Raw genomic sequence first — 19,413 nt, forward strand, 5'->3', positions numbered from 1 at the left:
ATTGCATTTAGAGTACAGACATGAGATCTAAGCTTTCCCAGCTATTCTGGAGAGGGTGGCAAAAGCAATAGAAACATCCAGGTGTAGAGGCAATAGTGGTTATAATAAAGAATGACACTGAAGTCCTAGAGAAGCAGCATCCAATAGAAAAAATCGTCCCAAAACTCACAAGCAGGTTGGCCTAATACCACAACCATGTGCTTAAACATCACAGTATTTTTCATTTGCACAGTAAAAGTCTGCAATTTAGAAGAAACTGTCTGTCTGCCAAATACCTGATGTATAATAACACAATTTGTAAATATGTTCTTTGATGTCAGCCATATCCCTCATGTCTTAAATAGTGATGGCAAGAGGGGATAATTTCTGAAACCTAAGAGCTAACAAATATTATGTCAATTCCTTGGGAACAGAGTATAGGAAGCATAGATTGGTATCAGCTATTTTATCTTCCATGATAAAGTCTGCATTGTCTTTGCATCAAAATAAATCTGAAACTTGATGAAATTTCTCAATATTTCTCTAGTTGCTGACCATTGTATAAAACATTTTATACCAATATAATCAGCATAGCATTCAAATGAATCTTCAATGATGTTTAAATTAAAAAATTAATGATGCTTTGATATTAATACCAAGCTATACTCATTAGCGAGACAGGGCTATACAGCTAAGAGTACAGGGAATGCCTAGAGTTTAAATCTCATCTCTCTCTCAGAATGCTATGTTATTTGGGGAAAGTCTCTGATATCTACAAAAGAGTGTTCATAATTCACTTCCTAAGTTTAAGCATTACTTTAAACAAGGTTTGTAAAAAACATACTGTGCTTGATACAGAATAGACCCTCATAGATGGCAGTTATTATTAGCTATGATAAGCTAATCATCATAAAATAGATGTTCACATCTGTTCATCATGGATCTTGAAAATGAAGTTCTTTTTTTTGAAAATCCTACTACAATTCAAAGAGAAGAGTGCCTTCCCCAAACTCTATGCTACTAGAAATTTATCTTTCCTGGAAGTAGCTTTTTCTACATTATGTTTGTTTCAGAATTACAATTGCAATAATACTCTGATATTAATAAGTACTTTTGCTACCAGATGAGGAAATCCAGAATGCATAATATATGCATAAGTATAAAATATACAAAGTTTAAGTTTAAGGTATGCATGCAAAGTTACATAGTCAATTTGACATCTAATTAAAGCATTTCTTTTTTCATATACTTCTAGATCTTGGCAATCACAGTCCATTGGGGAGACAAGACACAAACAAGATAAATACCATACCCTATCTTATGTGCTTTGGGATATGGACACAGAGGATCACATGGGAGCAGAGAGGAGAACCATCCAATCCAACTGGAAAGAAAAGTGAAAACAGTTCCTCAAAGAGGAAATCCCCAGGGAGTGCAAAGTAAAGAAGAGAATTGGGTAAGAACTTTCTAGGGGAGAGCATGAAAAATGTCACAATGGGAAAAAAATACTCTTGTTTCTGTACTGCCAACTGTAAAACAGGAACCAATGAGAAGGAAGACTAAAGATGGAGGTAGGGCTCCCATCATGTTGAAGACTTTGAACTTTATCTTCTAAATGTGGAGCAGCAAACAATGAATTTTGAGTAGAGAGTTGACAGGGTGCTAATTGCTTTTCATTTGCTCTCTTTGGTAGCAGAAACAATCTGAATTTGAAGAAGAGCAGGGCAGAATTAGATCAAGACCCAAACTTTGGTATAAAAGTAGGTGTTGAGAATAGACTCAATCTGGATTTCTTTATCCCAAATAAAAATAATTATAGTAATTTTTCCCCTTTCCTCTATTTCTACATATGAAAACACTATTCAGTGTGACACCTGGCTGGCTTAGTCAGAAGAGCATGTGACTCTTGATTTCAGGTCATGAGTTCGAGCCCCATGTTGGGTATGGAGACTCCTGAAAAAAGATAACAAACTTAAAGGAAAAAAAAAGTGCTATTCAAAAGCCCACACAAAAATCTGTTTCACAGGACTATTTAATCAAATTGTATTGGGTATAAAATTTAATTTAAATAAAGCAGAATATGCAGAGCATTTGTTTGAAAAAATGTATTTTAGAATAATTCTAAAATTTGGCTGTTTTTGTAATATGTATTGTATATGATAAGTATTATGTGGTATATGGGAAATTAGTGTTCAATAACTATTTAGTATTCATTTGAATTTGCTTATCATTGTAAAAAATAAATATACAAAGGTAAATATACTTGAAATTTGTGAACCAGATAAACATTGTAAGATATAAAAGTCTTAAATATGATACATGTGAAGCCAACATGTATTCATTTCAAAGTAATCTCATTTTAGAGGAAAGTATTAATCACTCATATTCTAGAAAGATTATAGATTGTAGTATTATACTTGGATATTTTATTGCAGAAGATACGTTCTAAGACTCTGGACTAGAGCACTCAAAAATGAGAAGTGTCAGCCTGGGGAACTCTTTAGTTTCCTCCACTTTGCTGCCATCATCAGTTAATAGTTTCAGTTCTTACAAGGACTCATATTTTAGGGACAGGGGGTGGAGGGAGTCTGGAGACGCAGGAAGATATTGATGGAATGATAAAAGCTTCAGCTTTGTTTTATTTTTTTATGTCTTTTGTATCTCTACACTGTTCTTCCCCTTTAGGGGTTTACTGGTATGTAACAATGACAGATTAAATATGGCACTACAAAGGTTTCACCGAAGGGAAAAAGCTACATAAAAATGAAAAAATGCATCAGATATTAAATCTATAACACAACACACAAAATTGTTGGTTCTTTTCTGTCATTTATTTATGCTTAGCTACTGGAGGATATAAATTTCATAACGCATATAAATTATCAACTTCAACTTATAAATTTTGAAGAAAATACTTGCAAATAATGTTACTTGTTTTAGGAAGATATTCATCACAAATGTATGTTAGGTTGTACATACAGAAAATTTTTTGACAATAAATATAAATGAGGCTCATTAAAATGAATTTTGTAAGAAGGCCTATTTCTATCTTTCCATTTCTCTGTGTCTATTTTTACAGATGATATTTGACTTAAAGCTTTATTTGAAAATTATATTCGTTCAAACTTATTAGACACACAAACATGCTAGTGAATACGTATATATACGTATATACGTGTATATATATACATATATATGTATGTGTATATGTGTGTATATATATATATATAGTGAACCGCAGAGTGGGTTTTAATTCTTGACCTCAGTTTATTCTTATTATTTTTTCATATGACACCAAAGAGGAAGCATGCCTGATATTAGCTTCTCAATTCATAGCCTTTGTTGTGAACTTTTATTTCTTGTAGTCATTGATTAATGCAGTTTTATTAGTTAATATCTATGGACAATCTTGCTTACCTCCCAAATTATCTTCCCAAGTAAGCAATTTAGGTAGAAGCCCAAGAAGTTAGGGTAGAACAAGAATTATTTGACCCTGAATCCATTGCTTGCCACAGCTATCCAAGGAGAAAGATTCCTGGTCCACTAACGAACATTCTTTGTGGGAAGTGGCTGGGATAAAAGTGAAGAGAGGTAGTTATATTATTCTTTCCTGTTTTGAGAACTGCACTTCAATTAATAAGCCTCTAATTTAAATTTTGGAAGTTACATTGAAACACAAATCAGATAATGTAAGTCTTCTACCTAAAACCTCTTAATTTATTTAATTCATTCTATAACTATTTAGAACCCATTTTTTACCACATTCTATCCTTGTGCTGGGGATAGAAACAGACTTTCTTCCCTTCTTTGGAGAAATACACAACAGATAGGAAAGTATTAGATAATACGATGTCATGTAAAATTTTCAAATACTCATAAGTATTATGAAGTGCTGTAACGAAAAATAAAGCATGGAGACAGAGGGTGATAGAGGTGGTCAGTGACAGGGGAGGAAAGAACATGACATTTGAGAGATATGTGAATGAAGTGAGAGAACAACTGGTTCGGTCATTCTCCTCATGATATTTTTGGATGGATCCCAGAATGCCCTGTGTGATCTGGGCTTTCTTCAGCTCTACAGTCTCTGTTTCTTCAATCATCCTCTTACCCACCATGCCACACGACCTCTGCCATCTTTTTAATTCTAGGAGTTGGCAGGGTCTTCATGGACCTTTGCAAGCAAATTTTATTATTTTATTTTATTTTATTTTATTTTATTTTATTTTATTTTATTTCATTTCATTTTATTTCATTTTTATATGTTTATTTCTGAGAGAGAGAGAGAGAGAGAGAGAGAGAGAGCGCGCGTGCAGGCACAGGAGACAGGCAGAAAGAGAGGGGAACAGAGGATCCAAAATAGGCTCCATGCTGACAGCAAAGGCCCAACTGAGCCACCCAGGCACCCCTGGGAGAAGTTTTAACTCTGCCCCAGACACTTTCCTCTTTGCATTGCTAATCCCTTGTCTTCCTTCAAGATTGGCTTAAATCTCACCTGCTCCAAAAGGCCCTCACTACTGATACTTCTAAGCAGAATCTCTTTCATTCCACTTAGAATGTTTCTTTCAAATAGTGACTGTTAATTTCTGTGTTTACTTTTTTATTTTCTGCCTAAATCCCTAGCTGGAAGCTTCCTAAAGGCAGCGCGTTAGTTTTGTTTTGTTTAGCTTTGTTTTGTTTTTTAATCTCTTGTAGACCAGCTTTCTAATCAATAAAAGTGTAGACTTCCCTAGGACAAGTTTAGCACTTACAGTATTGGTGCTTATCTGGCTACTCTAAGATACATGACATCTTATATGGTAGATATATGGTAGAGATCAACTCAGACTGAGAGTTTATAAGGGGATATGGAAGAAGTCCTCCCAGGAAAAAGAAAAAAAAAGACAGCCACCTCATCCTACCTATACCTGCAATTTTTGCTTTCTTTCTCCTATCTTTGCCCAATGTGAGCGGTTATACTGGTAGGTCAGGATGGGGCTGAAATTCAAGCAAGATATGTAATGCAGAGCAAAGGGATTACACAGAATCCTACACTTCAATGATATGTGTATCCAATGTGACTGGTTGTGTGAAGATAATCAGATCATCCAAGTGACTCTCCTTCACCTTGGTTAAACATTTCCAGAAGCTAAACAACCTATAATGCCAAGAAGAACCAGTACAGGATACACAGGCAAAACACTGCACTCCTTTTCTGTCCTCACTACCCGGCTGCAGCTGCTGTTGGTTGAGGTGCGGGGCAGCTGGGGCAGGAAGTGGTGTCCCAGAATGGTAACTGTGATTCTTGAAACTCTGAGGTTGTCATTAAGATGACCTTCTACTCTGCAGTAAAATATCTCCAGGGGGAGCTTGCAGCTCTCTCCAGTTCCTTTTTCAGTCTCTCTTGGCAGACTTCTATTCTGAATTCTTAGAAACATCTGCTGATGGCTTCTGATGACTAATATCAGCAGGGAGTCTCCGCAAGGATATTCCAAGTTCTGAAATGTGTGAGAGCGTGTGTTATCTGCACAGCAGGAAGCTCAGCTCAAACACTGGTGGTGGAGACATTATGCTCAGCACACTGGGGATACGGTGGGGTGGGGTGGCGATGGTGTGACTACTGGTGGCAGTGGTAATAGTAGGAATGTTATTATTAACATTTTATAAACATATACTCTATTCCAGACTCTGTTCTAGGTGTATGGCATGCCTTATCTCACATAATCCTTCCAAGGGCCCTATGAGAAAGGCAGTATAATTTTTATTTTACTATTCAGGAAAGTAAAATGCTGAAAGTCAATGATTGTTAGTGGAAATACCAACCTCTCATAAACAAACAAACTGTGTTGCTTCAGTTTTCAAGATGTTAAAATGAAGCTGCACCTAACTTTGGTAAAAATGCAATCTAGAATATTGGTCATATAATTATGGAATTAACTAGAAGGCATGTGACAAAGAAATGAGTTATTAAAATATTAATTTTAAGAATAAGAGAAATATAATGCTTCATAGAATAAATATATAGCCTACCCAAGAAGAGAGATTTTATGTTCTGTTTCTTTATACTTCTTCATGCCTTCATTTACAAAAAATACATCAGGAAAATGATGGTTGTAACAAGAAAAACAAATTTTAAACAGTTATAACTTATGCGATTAAAAAGGGATATGGTCTTAAAGACTGTGCCATATTATTGCCTCTTTAGAAAGTTATTAAGATTCACTCAGAAGCTATGAGCAGACTCAGGTTAAGTGTTTTTATAGCCAGTACAGCGTCTTGCTTACAGTAAACTATAAATAAATACTACTTTACTTAAATAAGGAAATATTGTTTTAATAATTCATTATATCATAGGTGGTTTTTATAATGTAAAATTGCCAACAATATTTGCTGATCAGATAGATATTTACACCAGCTATTCAACAGCAAATACTTGTTAAATATTTGTTGTTGTAGAGATGTTACCATGCTCACTCATAACCATCCCTCTCTTTCTCATTATTATGGAAGAACACTGCTCATTCCATAACTCTTCCTTGAGATGAATGATATTTAAAGGGCTGACCCTTTAATGAATAGATGCTATAAGTATGTGGTTTAGTTTAGAGACGTTTTAATGTCTCTCCTACACAAAAGATTCTTCTTTACTTATTTTCTATTTTACTGCCTTCTTTTCTGCCTGTGTTTTTCACCATTAAAGACCGTGATGTTTAGAAGAGTTTCAGAAGGAGGAAAGGAATTCTTTGCTTGAATGAAATACTGTCTCAAAATTGCCACAGTAGCTGGATACACACCACAATTTTGTACACTAACAACTGAATGCACATCAATGTTTCTATTCCCTATTTCCTATAATCCTAGTATAATCCCCTACTAGGGAAAGAGAGTGAAAGGTGTGAAATAGGAATGGCATAGAATTTTAAAACAATTGAAAGATATTTAAATCTGTCTATAGATAAAGGGATCTCTCTGGGAAGAAAAAGAGTAGGACATAATTCAAAGATTTCAAAGTTTGCCTTTATCACTTTCCTACATCTTGAATATTAATTAGAGTAGCTCTCTTTTGCTGGATGAAGACACCATCCTTTAAAAGCCCTATGCTCCCCAATTTCTTTGCGCTTCCTCATTCCACCTGTGGTAGACAGAATATTGACCTCCCAATGGGATCCATGACTTAATCCAGGAAATTTGTGAATCAATTACTTCACATGTTAAAAAGGAACTTGCAGATGTGATTAAGGTTAAGGCCTCTGAGATAGAAAATTTATCCTAGATTACCCAGGTGGGCCCAATCTAATCACACAAGTCCTTAAAAATAGAGGAAGAAGGCAGAAGAGTATGACAGAGAAATGTGATATCAGAAGGACTAGACCACCTTTGCTGAATTTGAAGATGGAAGAAGGCAGCTGGGAACTTCTCTCAACTGAGAGCCAAAAACAAAACAAAACAAAACAAACAAACAAAAAAACAACAAACAAAAAAACCCAAAACCAAACAAACCAAACAAGCAAACAAACAAACAAACAAACAAACAAAAAACTGGGCACTTGACCCTACAATCAACAGGAATTTAATTCTTCCAACAACACAAATAAATAAGAAACATTTTTCCCTAGAGCGTCCAGAAAGAAACATAGCTTGCTGACATTTTAATTTTATTGCAGTGAGGCCTGTACTGAACTTTTGACCCACAGAACTGTTAAGACAACAAATAGGCGTTGTTCTAAGCCACAAAGTTTATGGTAATTTGCTACAGCAGCAATAGTCATGACCATGATATCACCCAACCATAACTCTTGTAAGTACTGCTTAGTGTGGCCACTCACTCACCCTTCAAATTTAGACAAGTCACTTAAGTTCTCTAAACCTGTTTTTACACATATAAAATAGACATACTATGTCTAGACCAACTACTTCATACAGTTAGTGGGAGGATTAAATGAGATGATACATAAACAGAGCTTAGAATAGGGCCTAACATACCAGTTTTGTAACAGAGAATGTCATACCTTTCCCAAACATCCTATTACCCATCTTCCATGGCGGTAGCGTTTCTAGCTGGTACCAAGTTACCCTAAATAAAGACCATACTTTCTATCGTTTTTGCAGCTGAGTATGATCATGTTACTAAACTATGGTAAAAAGGTGTGTGTGTGTGTGTGTGTGTGTATGTGTGCGTGCGTGTGTGTAGCACAGATTCTAGAAAGTTTTCTTAAGAAACAGCTTGCAATTGTCCTTTGCCGTCCTTTTTATCACTTGCTTCCTGAAATGTGTGAGACACCATGTTGAAGCCTGAGACACAATACTGGAACTTGAGGGCAATGGCCATACCCTGGAATGGTAGAGTAGTAATTAGCCTAAGTCCCTGAGGAATTCCTGGAGTAGAGCCATCAGAAGTTATAGACCACATACCTATCTTGCTCAAGTCTCTCTTGTTGGGGGGGGTTTCTGTCTTTGAAAGCCAAACCTAATCCTTATTAAGTCTGTATATCCTGGTATTTTTAATTAAGGATTTCTTTGTCCAGTCTCCTATTTTCTTCTATGCCAACCCCCAAAAGACTTTATTTGGCTGCATTAAGTATACAAATTGTCACCATTTATGTGAATCATTTAATATTTAAGCTTAATTATCATGTAGCACAGTTCTGATTAAGCATATCACTCAAAAACCATTATAATATTGAGGTTAAAGTGTTAGGGATGCCCAACCATTAGCAGTGGGAAGAGGAGTGAAAAAATAATCTAAATAAAACTATTTTGTATTTTGCATAATTTGCCTCCTTTTTTTTTTCTGAAGAATCAGAGAAATTCCTAGGAAGAGCTAACGAATATAAATAAACCAGTGAGATTTTTACCTAGAAATATTTCATCAGTTCTTTCAAAAAATATTCATTTCAATAACTTTTACAAAACAGCTATTATATTAGGAGTTAAGGATCCAATGATTCAAAAGTGGTTTTTGTTACTAAGTGTGACACTAAGGAAAACAGATGAGCAAATAGATAATTACAATATAATATGACAACTGGCGAACCAGTATGCAGAGTAGGATCCTAAGTCAATCTAGGTGGGAGGACAGGAGAGGATTCCATGAACAGTGAAACATGAGTTGAGGCCTAAAGAATAGCCAGGAATAAACTGGGTCGGGAGTTAAGAGAGGTGCAAACAGAGTAGGGAAGTATAGAGAGCAGTATGTCCCCCAAACTAGAGGGTTCTGGTAACACACTGGTGTAAAGTAAAGTGTTGGGTCATGGGCCTTGAGCTATAAGAGAAGTTCAAGTTGTTGATGGATTCATCCATGAAGCTGTACAGATCTATTTAAATATTTTACCAAGAAAGGAGATAACATTTCATTTTGGAATACAAATTCACAGCGGATTTGTTGATGGGCATCAAAATGAGAGAAAGATTCTACAGCTGGGAAGTTGGTTGATAATTCATAGGAGAAATAATGAAAACTTGGATGAGAGAGAGTTAATCAACTTTGAGGCACACTAATGAGCTATATTGAATCTATTGGACATTTTATTTAGACTTGTGAAGGAAGAGAAGAATACAGAATGAAAAAATATTTAAATTCAGGACATAGAGGAAACTGAATTTTAAGGAAATGGCAGAAAGGATGAATACCAGGAAGAGATTGAGAAGGGAAAAATTAAGGAAATCAGAGCATAAAGAAGTCAAGGGAAGAGAGTTTCAAGAAGCAGGAAGTAGTCAATAATGTCAATTAGTTAATAACTATTCTTTCTTTTTCACTTTACTAATCTTTATTACTCATCTTTATTATAAAATATAACATATGATTGAAATTTAACAGAATTTTTGTTAGCATAAAATTAAAGAGGAAAAAATTAACTGAGGTCCTCTATCCAAGGATAACTCATTTTACATTTCAGAATATTTATTTTTGTTTTTTACTTAATGATATTTATTTATAGACAACTATTCATTGTGCCTGCACTAATTCATTTCAAATAAAAATTTCAACTAAATAAACCATTTGACACAACACATTTCATTGGCAAGTGCTGTACAGGTATGACTCAGTCACGAGGAGGGAAAATAAAGGTCAATGCCTTTGACAGCTCCCTTACTTCCAAGGTTAGGATACCCTACAAATGGTAAACAGACACTTTTCCAGGCTTGAGGAATCTTCTAGTTGTTTTCCCTGGTTTCCAACCTATTGCTTTATGCCAAGATCTGTACTTTACTCCTGGGTTCTTTCTGAATCATGACTTGGTAGGACCACCCACTTGGCTTTGATTTGTTCTGAACCGTTACCTGAGGCTGGCTCCCATTAGCTCCTCCTCAACTCTAGCAGATACTGTCAGTGCTCCATCCAGATTACCCGCAAATGTTTCTGGTCCTTTCTGTAATCTGTTTTCTATCACCACATTCATTTGCCTCTAAATGTCTAGAGATATGTCTTCTGGAGGCTTCCTTCAGTCTATGGGAACTGTTATGCCCACTCATGAGCCCTGAAGGGCCTGGGTAACCCTTAGCCTACAGTTATGGGTGGAGAAGAAAGATAGCCCAGCTCCCTTGTACTGAGTTGGAACAAAGTCTGATGTATAATTTACACAGGCATAGGATCAAGCTACAGCTTGGCTTTTGCCTGAAATTTCACCCTTGTTTAACTTTTTTCCTGTCCTGCTTCCCCCACTCTCTTAATAGTTTCCTTGGTGCACTTTCTTAAAATATCACTTGCATATAAATCCTCGTCTTGACTCTGTTTTTTGCAGAAAAGACAGCTGCAGTCTGCAGGAAAGTGACACTTTCTATATCTGGCTGAGGTCTCAGACCTGGCACTGAAGCTTGGCACAGGTCCCAAAGCTCTGACTCTTTGGCACAAAGAGCTAGTGCCTGTAAGTGGGCAGGCTAAACGAAGTGGCAAGAGGCTAGCTGCAGTGATGGAACAGTGACAATATGGAAAGGCTTTTGATGTTAGTGTTCCGGGTGGAAGTCAGGGTGTATTCTGATGCCTGAAGAGTTTATGGGGAGGAGCACTGAATGGGTCTTTAATGGATCTAAACAAAAAACATGGACTTAAATGTTGTACTGGGTATATGAATAAAATATTTCACAATTTAATTATATTACCACATCATAAAATAGACCCTGACGACTTATTCTTGAAATAAACAGTAGAACGAAATGACCTGCCTAGAAAGGGATAAGATTTCCTATTAGAAGAGGTTGTCCTTCTTGACCTGCATCTAAGTTTGAGACAGGTGTCCCATCTATCATGTCACTTCAACAGAAACCTGTGTCAAAATAATATAAAATGTTACAGTAAAATTTTATCAGAACTATATGAAAAGTCCAATAAGTATGCTTTATGTTAGCACTTGAGAAAATAATATGCATGTATAAATATTACTAAAAATATTATAGAGTTAACATTTATTTATAAAGCAGTATAACTGCCACCAAAATATTTGCCATTCGTTGTGCACTAACTTTAGACTATGCTTGATACAAATGCCTAATAATTTCTCAAATATTCCATATGCATTGCTTATTCTTGTCCATTAGTTCTTTTTTTTTTTAATGTTTACTTATTTTTGAGAAAGAGCACATGCATGCAGATGTGAGACGAGAGAGAGAGAGGGGGAGACAGAGAATTCCAAGCAGGCTCCATACTGTCAGCACAGAGCCTCACATGGGGCTCCAACTCACAAACCCTGAGATCATGACCTCAGCAGAAATCAAGAGTCAGATGCTTAACCAACTGAGCCACACAAGTGCCCCATTAGTTCTTTTATTTATACAATAAATGTTAACGGGGCACCCACTGTGAGCTATGTACTATTCTTATGCTTAAAGCTCCTTAATTATTTAACATATCTCAACATATGTATTATGATCTATTTGATGATGTCATCCACCTAAAATTGTCTTTGGAATAAGGGGTAGCATAAATATTTACATAATACATTAAATTTAGAAGATAATGTCCAATGTACAAAGTGTCGTATTGTTTGCTGACTTGGGTGTTCCTCCAACACTCCTATGACATGGCCAGGCAAGGATAATTATTCCTGCATTGAAGATGAGGAAACTGAGATTCGGAGATGCAAAATTACTTGAACAAGAATTCAGGGTTTCTGACTCTTAGATCAAAACTCTGCCCAGTATCCCTCTGCATAGAATAATAAGGAAGTTATTTCTAAATAGGTGAGGAATATCCAGCATGAGTTCTTAAATATATACACTTAAAATCATGCCATTGCCATACATAGGTTATAGTCAGCTGTATTCTTTGAGTCATGAGGTACAATTGTGAGCCAAATTTAGAAACAAATTAAGTATTCATAGTCCTGCAATACAAAAAAAAAATGTGTTTTTGGCTAGTGTTATCCCATATTTTTTTAAAGTCATAGTCAATTCACATCCTTTTGATGACCAATTTTATATCTTCTGATAATTTAGACTTCTGCTAAACTAGTGAGAGTTAAAATTTAGACTGAAGTTGACCTCACATGCCTGTTTTTATTTTCTCTGAATTATATTCTTCTATGCTCAGTCAATTTAATCTTGTTATTAGTGGCCTCCCAGTGGATTTTATTTTGTCAGTTGTGAGATTTGTTGACATCCTGGAGACGTCAGTATTATTCTCACAAATAGCCATCCAATGTGGATAAAAACACGTCGCTTTAAAGTGAGAATATGAACTGGCCAAAAAGCCATAAAGAATTCTATTCCACACATTTTTATCTTGGTTCTGCACATTATACTGAAGATCTAATTAATGAAAAAAAAAAAACTGTACCTTATACTGAAGAACTATTTAATTAAAAAAAGCTATTTTGACTTTACTATTAATTTATGTTTACATTTGAAAACCCACTTCTCAAAAGGTCATTAGACATCCAAGAAATTAGAGTAGAAGTACCCAACATTACCTTGTGTTTTCAAGAGCTAGAACCTTTGTATCCCAATATTGATGAAGATAGAAGAAATAAGAATATAATCAATTTGCAGGATATGTATTAGAGAGTAAACTGGGGAGATAAATATTGCAACAGATTCTTTACTGTCAAGAGACAATAAAAATTATGACTGTATCACTAGCTTCCTGCCTCAGGGTTCCTTAGTGACAATTAATAGAAATCTATTTTGGCTGACTTAAGTAAAAAAAAAAATAATAATAACGTAACTAGATAAAGATATGGGGTAGTTCATAGAAGTAAGGAAAAGCTAAAATCCCAGCTTGCCAATGGAGGCATCCTTCTTGCTTTTCCTTGAAGCCCCTATAAAACTTCACATGAGGCAATTGCCTTGCAATGGGATGTTTATTTTCCTGAAGATCAACCACTAACCACTATCTCCTCATATTCCCTAAAACAGAATCAAACTCTCCATGGTGACGTTCAATATTTTCCCTGAACAATATGGTAGCCACCAAAAACATGTGGCTATTGTGTACTAGAAATGTGGCTCATTTGAACTGAGATATCCTTTAAGTATTAAGCACGTTCCAGATTTCAAAGATTTAAAATGAAATAAAATGATGGTAAATTATTGCATTAATAATTGTGTTCTGATTACATGAAATTATAATATTGAGGTTAAATAAAATATGACATTAAAATTAATTTCATCTTTTAAAGCTGTAGCTACTAGAAAATTTAAAATTATATATGTGGCTCACATATTTCTTTCTTTTTTAAATGTGTATTTATTTTTGAGAGAGAGACAAAGAGAGGGGGTGGGGTAGGGGCTGAGACAGAGAGGGAGACACAGAATCCAAAGCAGCCTCCAGGCTCTGAGCTGTCAGCACAGAGCCAGACACAGGGCTTGAACTCTGGAGCCGTGAGATCATGACCTGAGCTGAAGTTGGACACTTAACTGACTGAGCCACCCAGGCGCCCCTCACATATTTCTATTGGACAGTGTTCTTGTAGACAGCCTCCAAAAATTTTTCAAGACATAGATCAAAGAGTTTTGACAACTACTTTATCCTACAGTTAAAACGTTTTTTTAAATGTTTATTTTTGAGAGAGAGAGAGAGAGAGAGAGAGAGAGAGAGAAAGAGAGACAGAGTACAAGCAGGGGAGGGGCAGAGAGAGAGGGAGACACAGAATCTGAAGCAGGCTCCAGGCTCTAAGCTGTCATCACAGAACTGAATGCGAGGGTCAAACTCACCAACCGTGAGATCATGACCTGAGCCAAAGTCAGACACTTAATTGACTGAGCCACCCAGGCACCCCTCTCCTATAGTTTCAAATGGACATCTTTTTTTTTTTCTTTTTAAGTGTGAATAGCTGCAAAATATGCAAGTTCTACTATACTATAATTTTATAAATATTTGAAATACAGTTTCCTTAAAATCTTGTTAACATTAGTCCATTTAATTTCTAGAAAACGTCCACTGTATATTATAATTGCAAAGATTGTAATATCAATCAGACAAATTAGGAATTCTATGTGTTCAATAAACCAGACTTTGTGTTTCAATTCAGGTTACTCTATAATTCTATGTATTGTAAATTCTAATTCTAGGATATACAGAGATACAGATAGATTAAAGGATAGGTGGGTGGATAGATAATACATATGCATATACACAAACATACACGTGAACGTACATTAAGAGATAAAAAGAGGGGACTTTCTGTAAGTTTGTTTTGTAGATGAAATAAGGTATTGTCTTCTTCAAATATTTCTTAGTGAATCTATTTTTTGCTTTGATCTCAAAGACTCTCCCCTCAGGAACTATATGCACATAGAATTTTCTACTCTGGATCGCTAGAATTTTATTTACACTCATTTCAGCTGGAAAAGTAATATGTGACTTTCTTTTGAAACCGTGAAAGACAATCACGAAAAGGAAAGTGATAAAAGAGAACAAACAGATAGAAGTAGGTACTTAAGCTGGACTCTGTTAAAAAGTGGAATACTTGAAAACGGTATTCAGCTCTGCCCCCCCCCCGTCCCCCCCGCCCGCCCATACACACACCCTGGAAATTGTTCGTGTATTCCAGCACACACATACAAAAGACTGAAGACAAATGCACGAGACAACTGAAATCAAGGAAGATCCTCCTCATACAAGTTAAGGAAAAGCTCAAGACAGAGAAGTATTTACTTCACACATGGAGCTAATGTTAAATGCATATTGTATTGCAAGAAGAGAAATCAATTCAATAACCAGGCTAGTTTAAAGTATTTCTTCTAATATTCTGATTTGCTGTTGTGGTGAAGAAGCCCTCAATTATGTTCATCATTGAAATTCTAAGATTAAAGGAAATATTCCCTTACAGAAGCTTGTGGAAGGGGTATAAAGTAACCTTAAAAACATATATTACTTTAACATTGCAATGCTCAGTCATTATATTTTATGTTTAGTAAGCTTAATGGCAATGTTTGTACTGAGAAATAAAAAATGACTATAATGTTTAGTCACCTATAAATTAATCATCGCATAATCAAATGTGGAAGAAAATGGTATATAGTGACATTTTTTTTCTGCATCAACATGTCAATTAAATGTAACAAATAACTAAAGACAAACACGTTTCCTGATGAGACAGCAACATTTGGCAAAATAGATGCCATTTAAAATGATCCTATTTTGAACGAGCCATTTCATGTTTCCTTATCTAATCAGTATAATAATTTTATGATATAATATTATTATTTCTAATAGAGGAAAAAGAAAAACTAGTTCAGAGGAATCAAAGATCATGCCTGTCTACAAATGTGTAACTACTAAGAGGGACAGTATGGATTTGAAATCAGTTCCATTCAGTTTAATCCAGCTTCAAATCTCAAGAGATTTTTCCACCAATCATATTTGTGGTTTGGACAATTAGAACACCATGATTGCTTTTAAAACTATCAAACATAAAGAAAAACAGGTACAATGATATTTGAAGAAAATTATAGATATTGAGGTATTAAGCATCTTGGTTAATTGAGATTTATACCAACTAGGAAAGCTGTATGCCCATGTTCTATGCCAGTGACCGCCTTCCTGAAAGATCTGATGTGAGAATCTATAGAAGCGAAACAGGATTTTTCAAACTGTGTTATAACCTGTTAGTGTATCATGAAATAAATTTATTGAGGCATGACCCATATTTTAAAAACAAATAGGTCAATATAGATTAGAATAAAAAATAGAGAAGTGAATTCACATATTAAGGGAAAATACTATTTTGTGGCATTGTGTGTACGTGAGTGAATTGGGCCACATTGTAAAAAAAAAAAAATTCTAACTGCGGGTCATGGTTAAAAATGCTTGAAAACCAATTTCTATAAGGATATCTTAAAATAGAGGTAAACCAACAGATCAAAAAATAATGTCCTCAGTCAGGTACTTGATAAAAATAGCAAAGAAATGAAAGTAATTATGTCCTCCTTAGAAAATAAATTGGATTTTTTTAGAAGAAAAAGAAGAGATAAAAGTTTGGTAGATTGGGTAAGATAAACAAGGGGAAATGTGATGACCTCTGTCAAACTTCAGGTATCTCAGTAAATGAGAATGAATTAAACTTAGCAAAGCAGACATCTCATTGAACAGGAGATAATTACCACATTTTGATGACAATTACAGGTAATTATCATGACACAAGATTTCTATCTCAATGCAAGATTAATATAATGTGTTTGTTCCATACTTTATAATGAATTTACTTCACGCTTATCTTGGTGTAAGATACTTACAGCACCTTAGTGTGAGATACATCCTTGTAATAACACATATCTTAAGAAGTACACAGTTCTGACCTTTGCCAGCTATGTGATCTTAGATAAGTTATCCAGCCTCCATGTTAAACGCAGACAATAAAAGTATCTACTTCACAGGGGAGTCTTAAGAGGATTAAACAATTCATAAAAAGTGCTGTGAATAGTATCTGGCATGTTGCTAAGCCTTCAATAAATGCAAGTTTATTTTTCAAGTACTACATGATTTTTTAAATTATTTCAACAACCCATAATTCATACAGAGAAGATATCTGACAAATAAAATATTTGTTCAATTGAACTGACGACACAGGTTGGGTGAGCAAAATAGTTTCTTTATATAGAGGAAAGGTTAGATTTAGTGAGTTTCCCAAGTTTACACAGTTAGTTTAGGGCAGAAGCCTTCTGATCTAGTTCTGATTCATAAATCAGGGCTTGCCTATGAGGCAAGTGTAACTGACCACTGAATTGATTTTTAAAACCATGCTGCTGCCCTGAGGATAACGATTCATGAACATAAAACATTCTGGCAGGCAGTATAACTTTATCTAATAACAATGAGTTAATGTGTTTTAAGTCCTTACTATATTAAGCACTCTGTAGTCATTACCTCACTTACTTCTTACAGCACTGTGAAATGCATTCTCCTAATATCCCCATTTTTATAGATAAAAAGACAGAATTATAGGGAGGTTAAATAACTTGATCAAAGGTATCAGCAAATTGTAAGTCAGTATTTGAACTACCATCCGAACCAGTTTTATGGGCTCTACTACCAAACTTTCCTTCACTAACCCAGAAAAGATACCAAACAATCTGAGAGGAATTCTGATTCTGTCTAGTTAGGTACTCTCTGTATTCTTCCAAGGAGAAGGAGGATAGAGAGAAGACAGGAAAACTAACTGTTTTTTTCATCTCCTCTTACATTCGTTCAGCATAATATTCTTATTTGAAGTATTGTGGCACATGCATGTTTAGATGTATTACTCATTTATAGTCAAACAGAAAGACAATCTAACCTTTTGAAATACCCATAATGTGAATCTTCTATGAGTGGAGACCACAATAAAAGCTACTTTTTATAATAAGGAGTAGCTGTGAGATGTATAGTAATAAGAGAAACATTGAAAGAAAAGGCAGCTTTGTGCCAAAACACGATATATCTGAATGATACGTCAAGCAGAAAAGATAGGAAGCAAAAAGCCATTATTCATGGCTTCTTTAAAAAAATACATACTTACAACTTCAAAAAAAAGTCTCAGAAAACATTCATCTACAATTTTAATGTGTTGTCACTTACGTTAGTCACCAGGAGGAGAGTTGTGTTATTTAAAGATTGATTTTTTCCAAATTCTCATATAAGTTTACATTTGGATAAGGGAGAAGTAGAAAGTATTGGCAGAAATCATACTCTAGATACGAATTTTCTTTCCTGCACTTCTTCATGATCTCTTTGCCTTTGTCTTTATGATTCTGCTTCCTGCCACAGATGGTTCTACCTTACCTTATTTGTATTCACTGCTGTGATGACCCAGACGCATTGTGCATTGCTGTCATACTGGAATGGAAAGTTGGGAGACGTAAAGGTTCCACTTGGTCCTTGAAGATTAGAGCCACATGTCTTCACTAAAAAAGAAATTGCATTTTAAAAGTGAGCCTATGCCTCATGCAAAGTCTTAGCAATACAGTGCTTTGCAAACAGACTTTAAATTCAAAATTGCACAATTACAGCCACATTGAAATACATATTAGGGCGTTCTGTCACTTATCAAAGTGAGACTATTTTTTATACTCGAAAATTCACAAGCTCAATATTTTTTCAACATTCACTGAAAACTAACTATGAATAAAAGTGTGAGGCATTATAAATTATCCTCTGACTGTAAATAGGTTAGCTTAATTAGGGAGAGGTGTATTTATGCAATATCATGTTAATAAAAATCTACAAAAAGAAAGAAATAAAGCCATGGATTGATTAAGCCATCCAGATAGTGTTTTCAATCCTATTTATTAAGTATCCTAGGACTTGAGACTAACTGAGAAATCAATATTAAAACTACCTTTGCTGTTCTTATAACTGTGAATTAGACCATTCAGGCTACAAAAAGAGCTGCACTGAGGTAATTTTAATAAATTCCCACAAAAGTTAAATGTTGTAATACTTCTTCAGTTTTCCAACCCTACTTTCTTCCACTTAAAAAGAGTGAGTGGCTGCACTACATCTGTGCCTTCTCTTCCTTCTTGGTCACCATGTTTCTTGTTGGCATTCGTTTTGATTTGCATCTCTTTGCCCCATTCCATTAAAATCCTGCATGTGTCCTCCTTCTCCAACTCATCAATAATAGTTCAGTGTATTTTTAAATGATGTACATATATTTTCTTTTTTTTGAGGTACACATATTTTCAGTGCACTTAAGACTTTACATAGTTATTATCATCACCACTTTATTTTTTTAATGTTTATTTATTAATTTTGAGGGGGGGAGAGGGGCAGAGAGAGAGAGAGAGAGCCCAGTGTGGAGCCCAACACGGAGTTCTATCCCATGACCATGAGATCATGACCTGAGCTGAATTCAAGAAATCAGACGCTCAACTGGCTGAGCTGCCCAGGTGCCCATATTCACTGCCACCTTAAAGATCCATTTAGAGGTCCCAAAATTTGCTTGACTTCCCCAAGATCACTCAGCTAATAAATAGCAGAGTCAGGATTACAGCTCAGGTTCTTTCAACTCCAAGTCTTACTTTCCTATCACCAAGGGTGTCTCT

The 19,413-nt window shown here is 35.2% G+C and overlaps 1 protein-coding gene across 2 annotated transcripts in view; it reads right to left on the bottom strand.

Annotated features, from left to right (window-relative positions):
• The window catches only part of CSMD3 (CUB and Sushi multiple domains 3), a 1,245,616-nt gene that overhangs the window by 588,228 nt on the left and 637,975 nt on the right, over positions 1-19,413 (bottom strand). For both annotated transcript variants that reach the window (XM_078441978.2, XM_078441977.2), the window contains one exon: positions 18,152-18,273. In XM_078441978.2, the coding sequence (XP_078298104.1) occupies positions 18,152-18,273 (122 nt within the window). The remainder of the gene's footprint in view (positions 1-18,151; positions 18,274-19,413) is intronic.

Source organism: Panthera onca, chromosome F2 (assembly GCF_046562875.1).
Source record: "Panthera onca isolate mPanOnc1 chromosome F2, mPanOnc1 haplotype 2, whole genome shotgun sequence".
Classification (NCBI taxonomy): Eukaryota; Metazoa; Chordata; class Mammalia; order Carnivora; family Felidae; genus Panthera; species Panthera onca.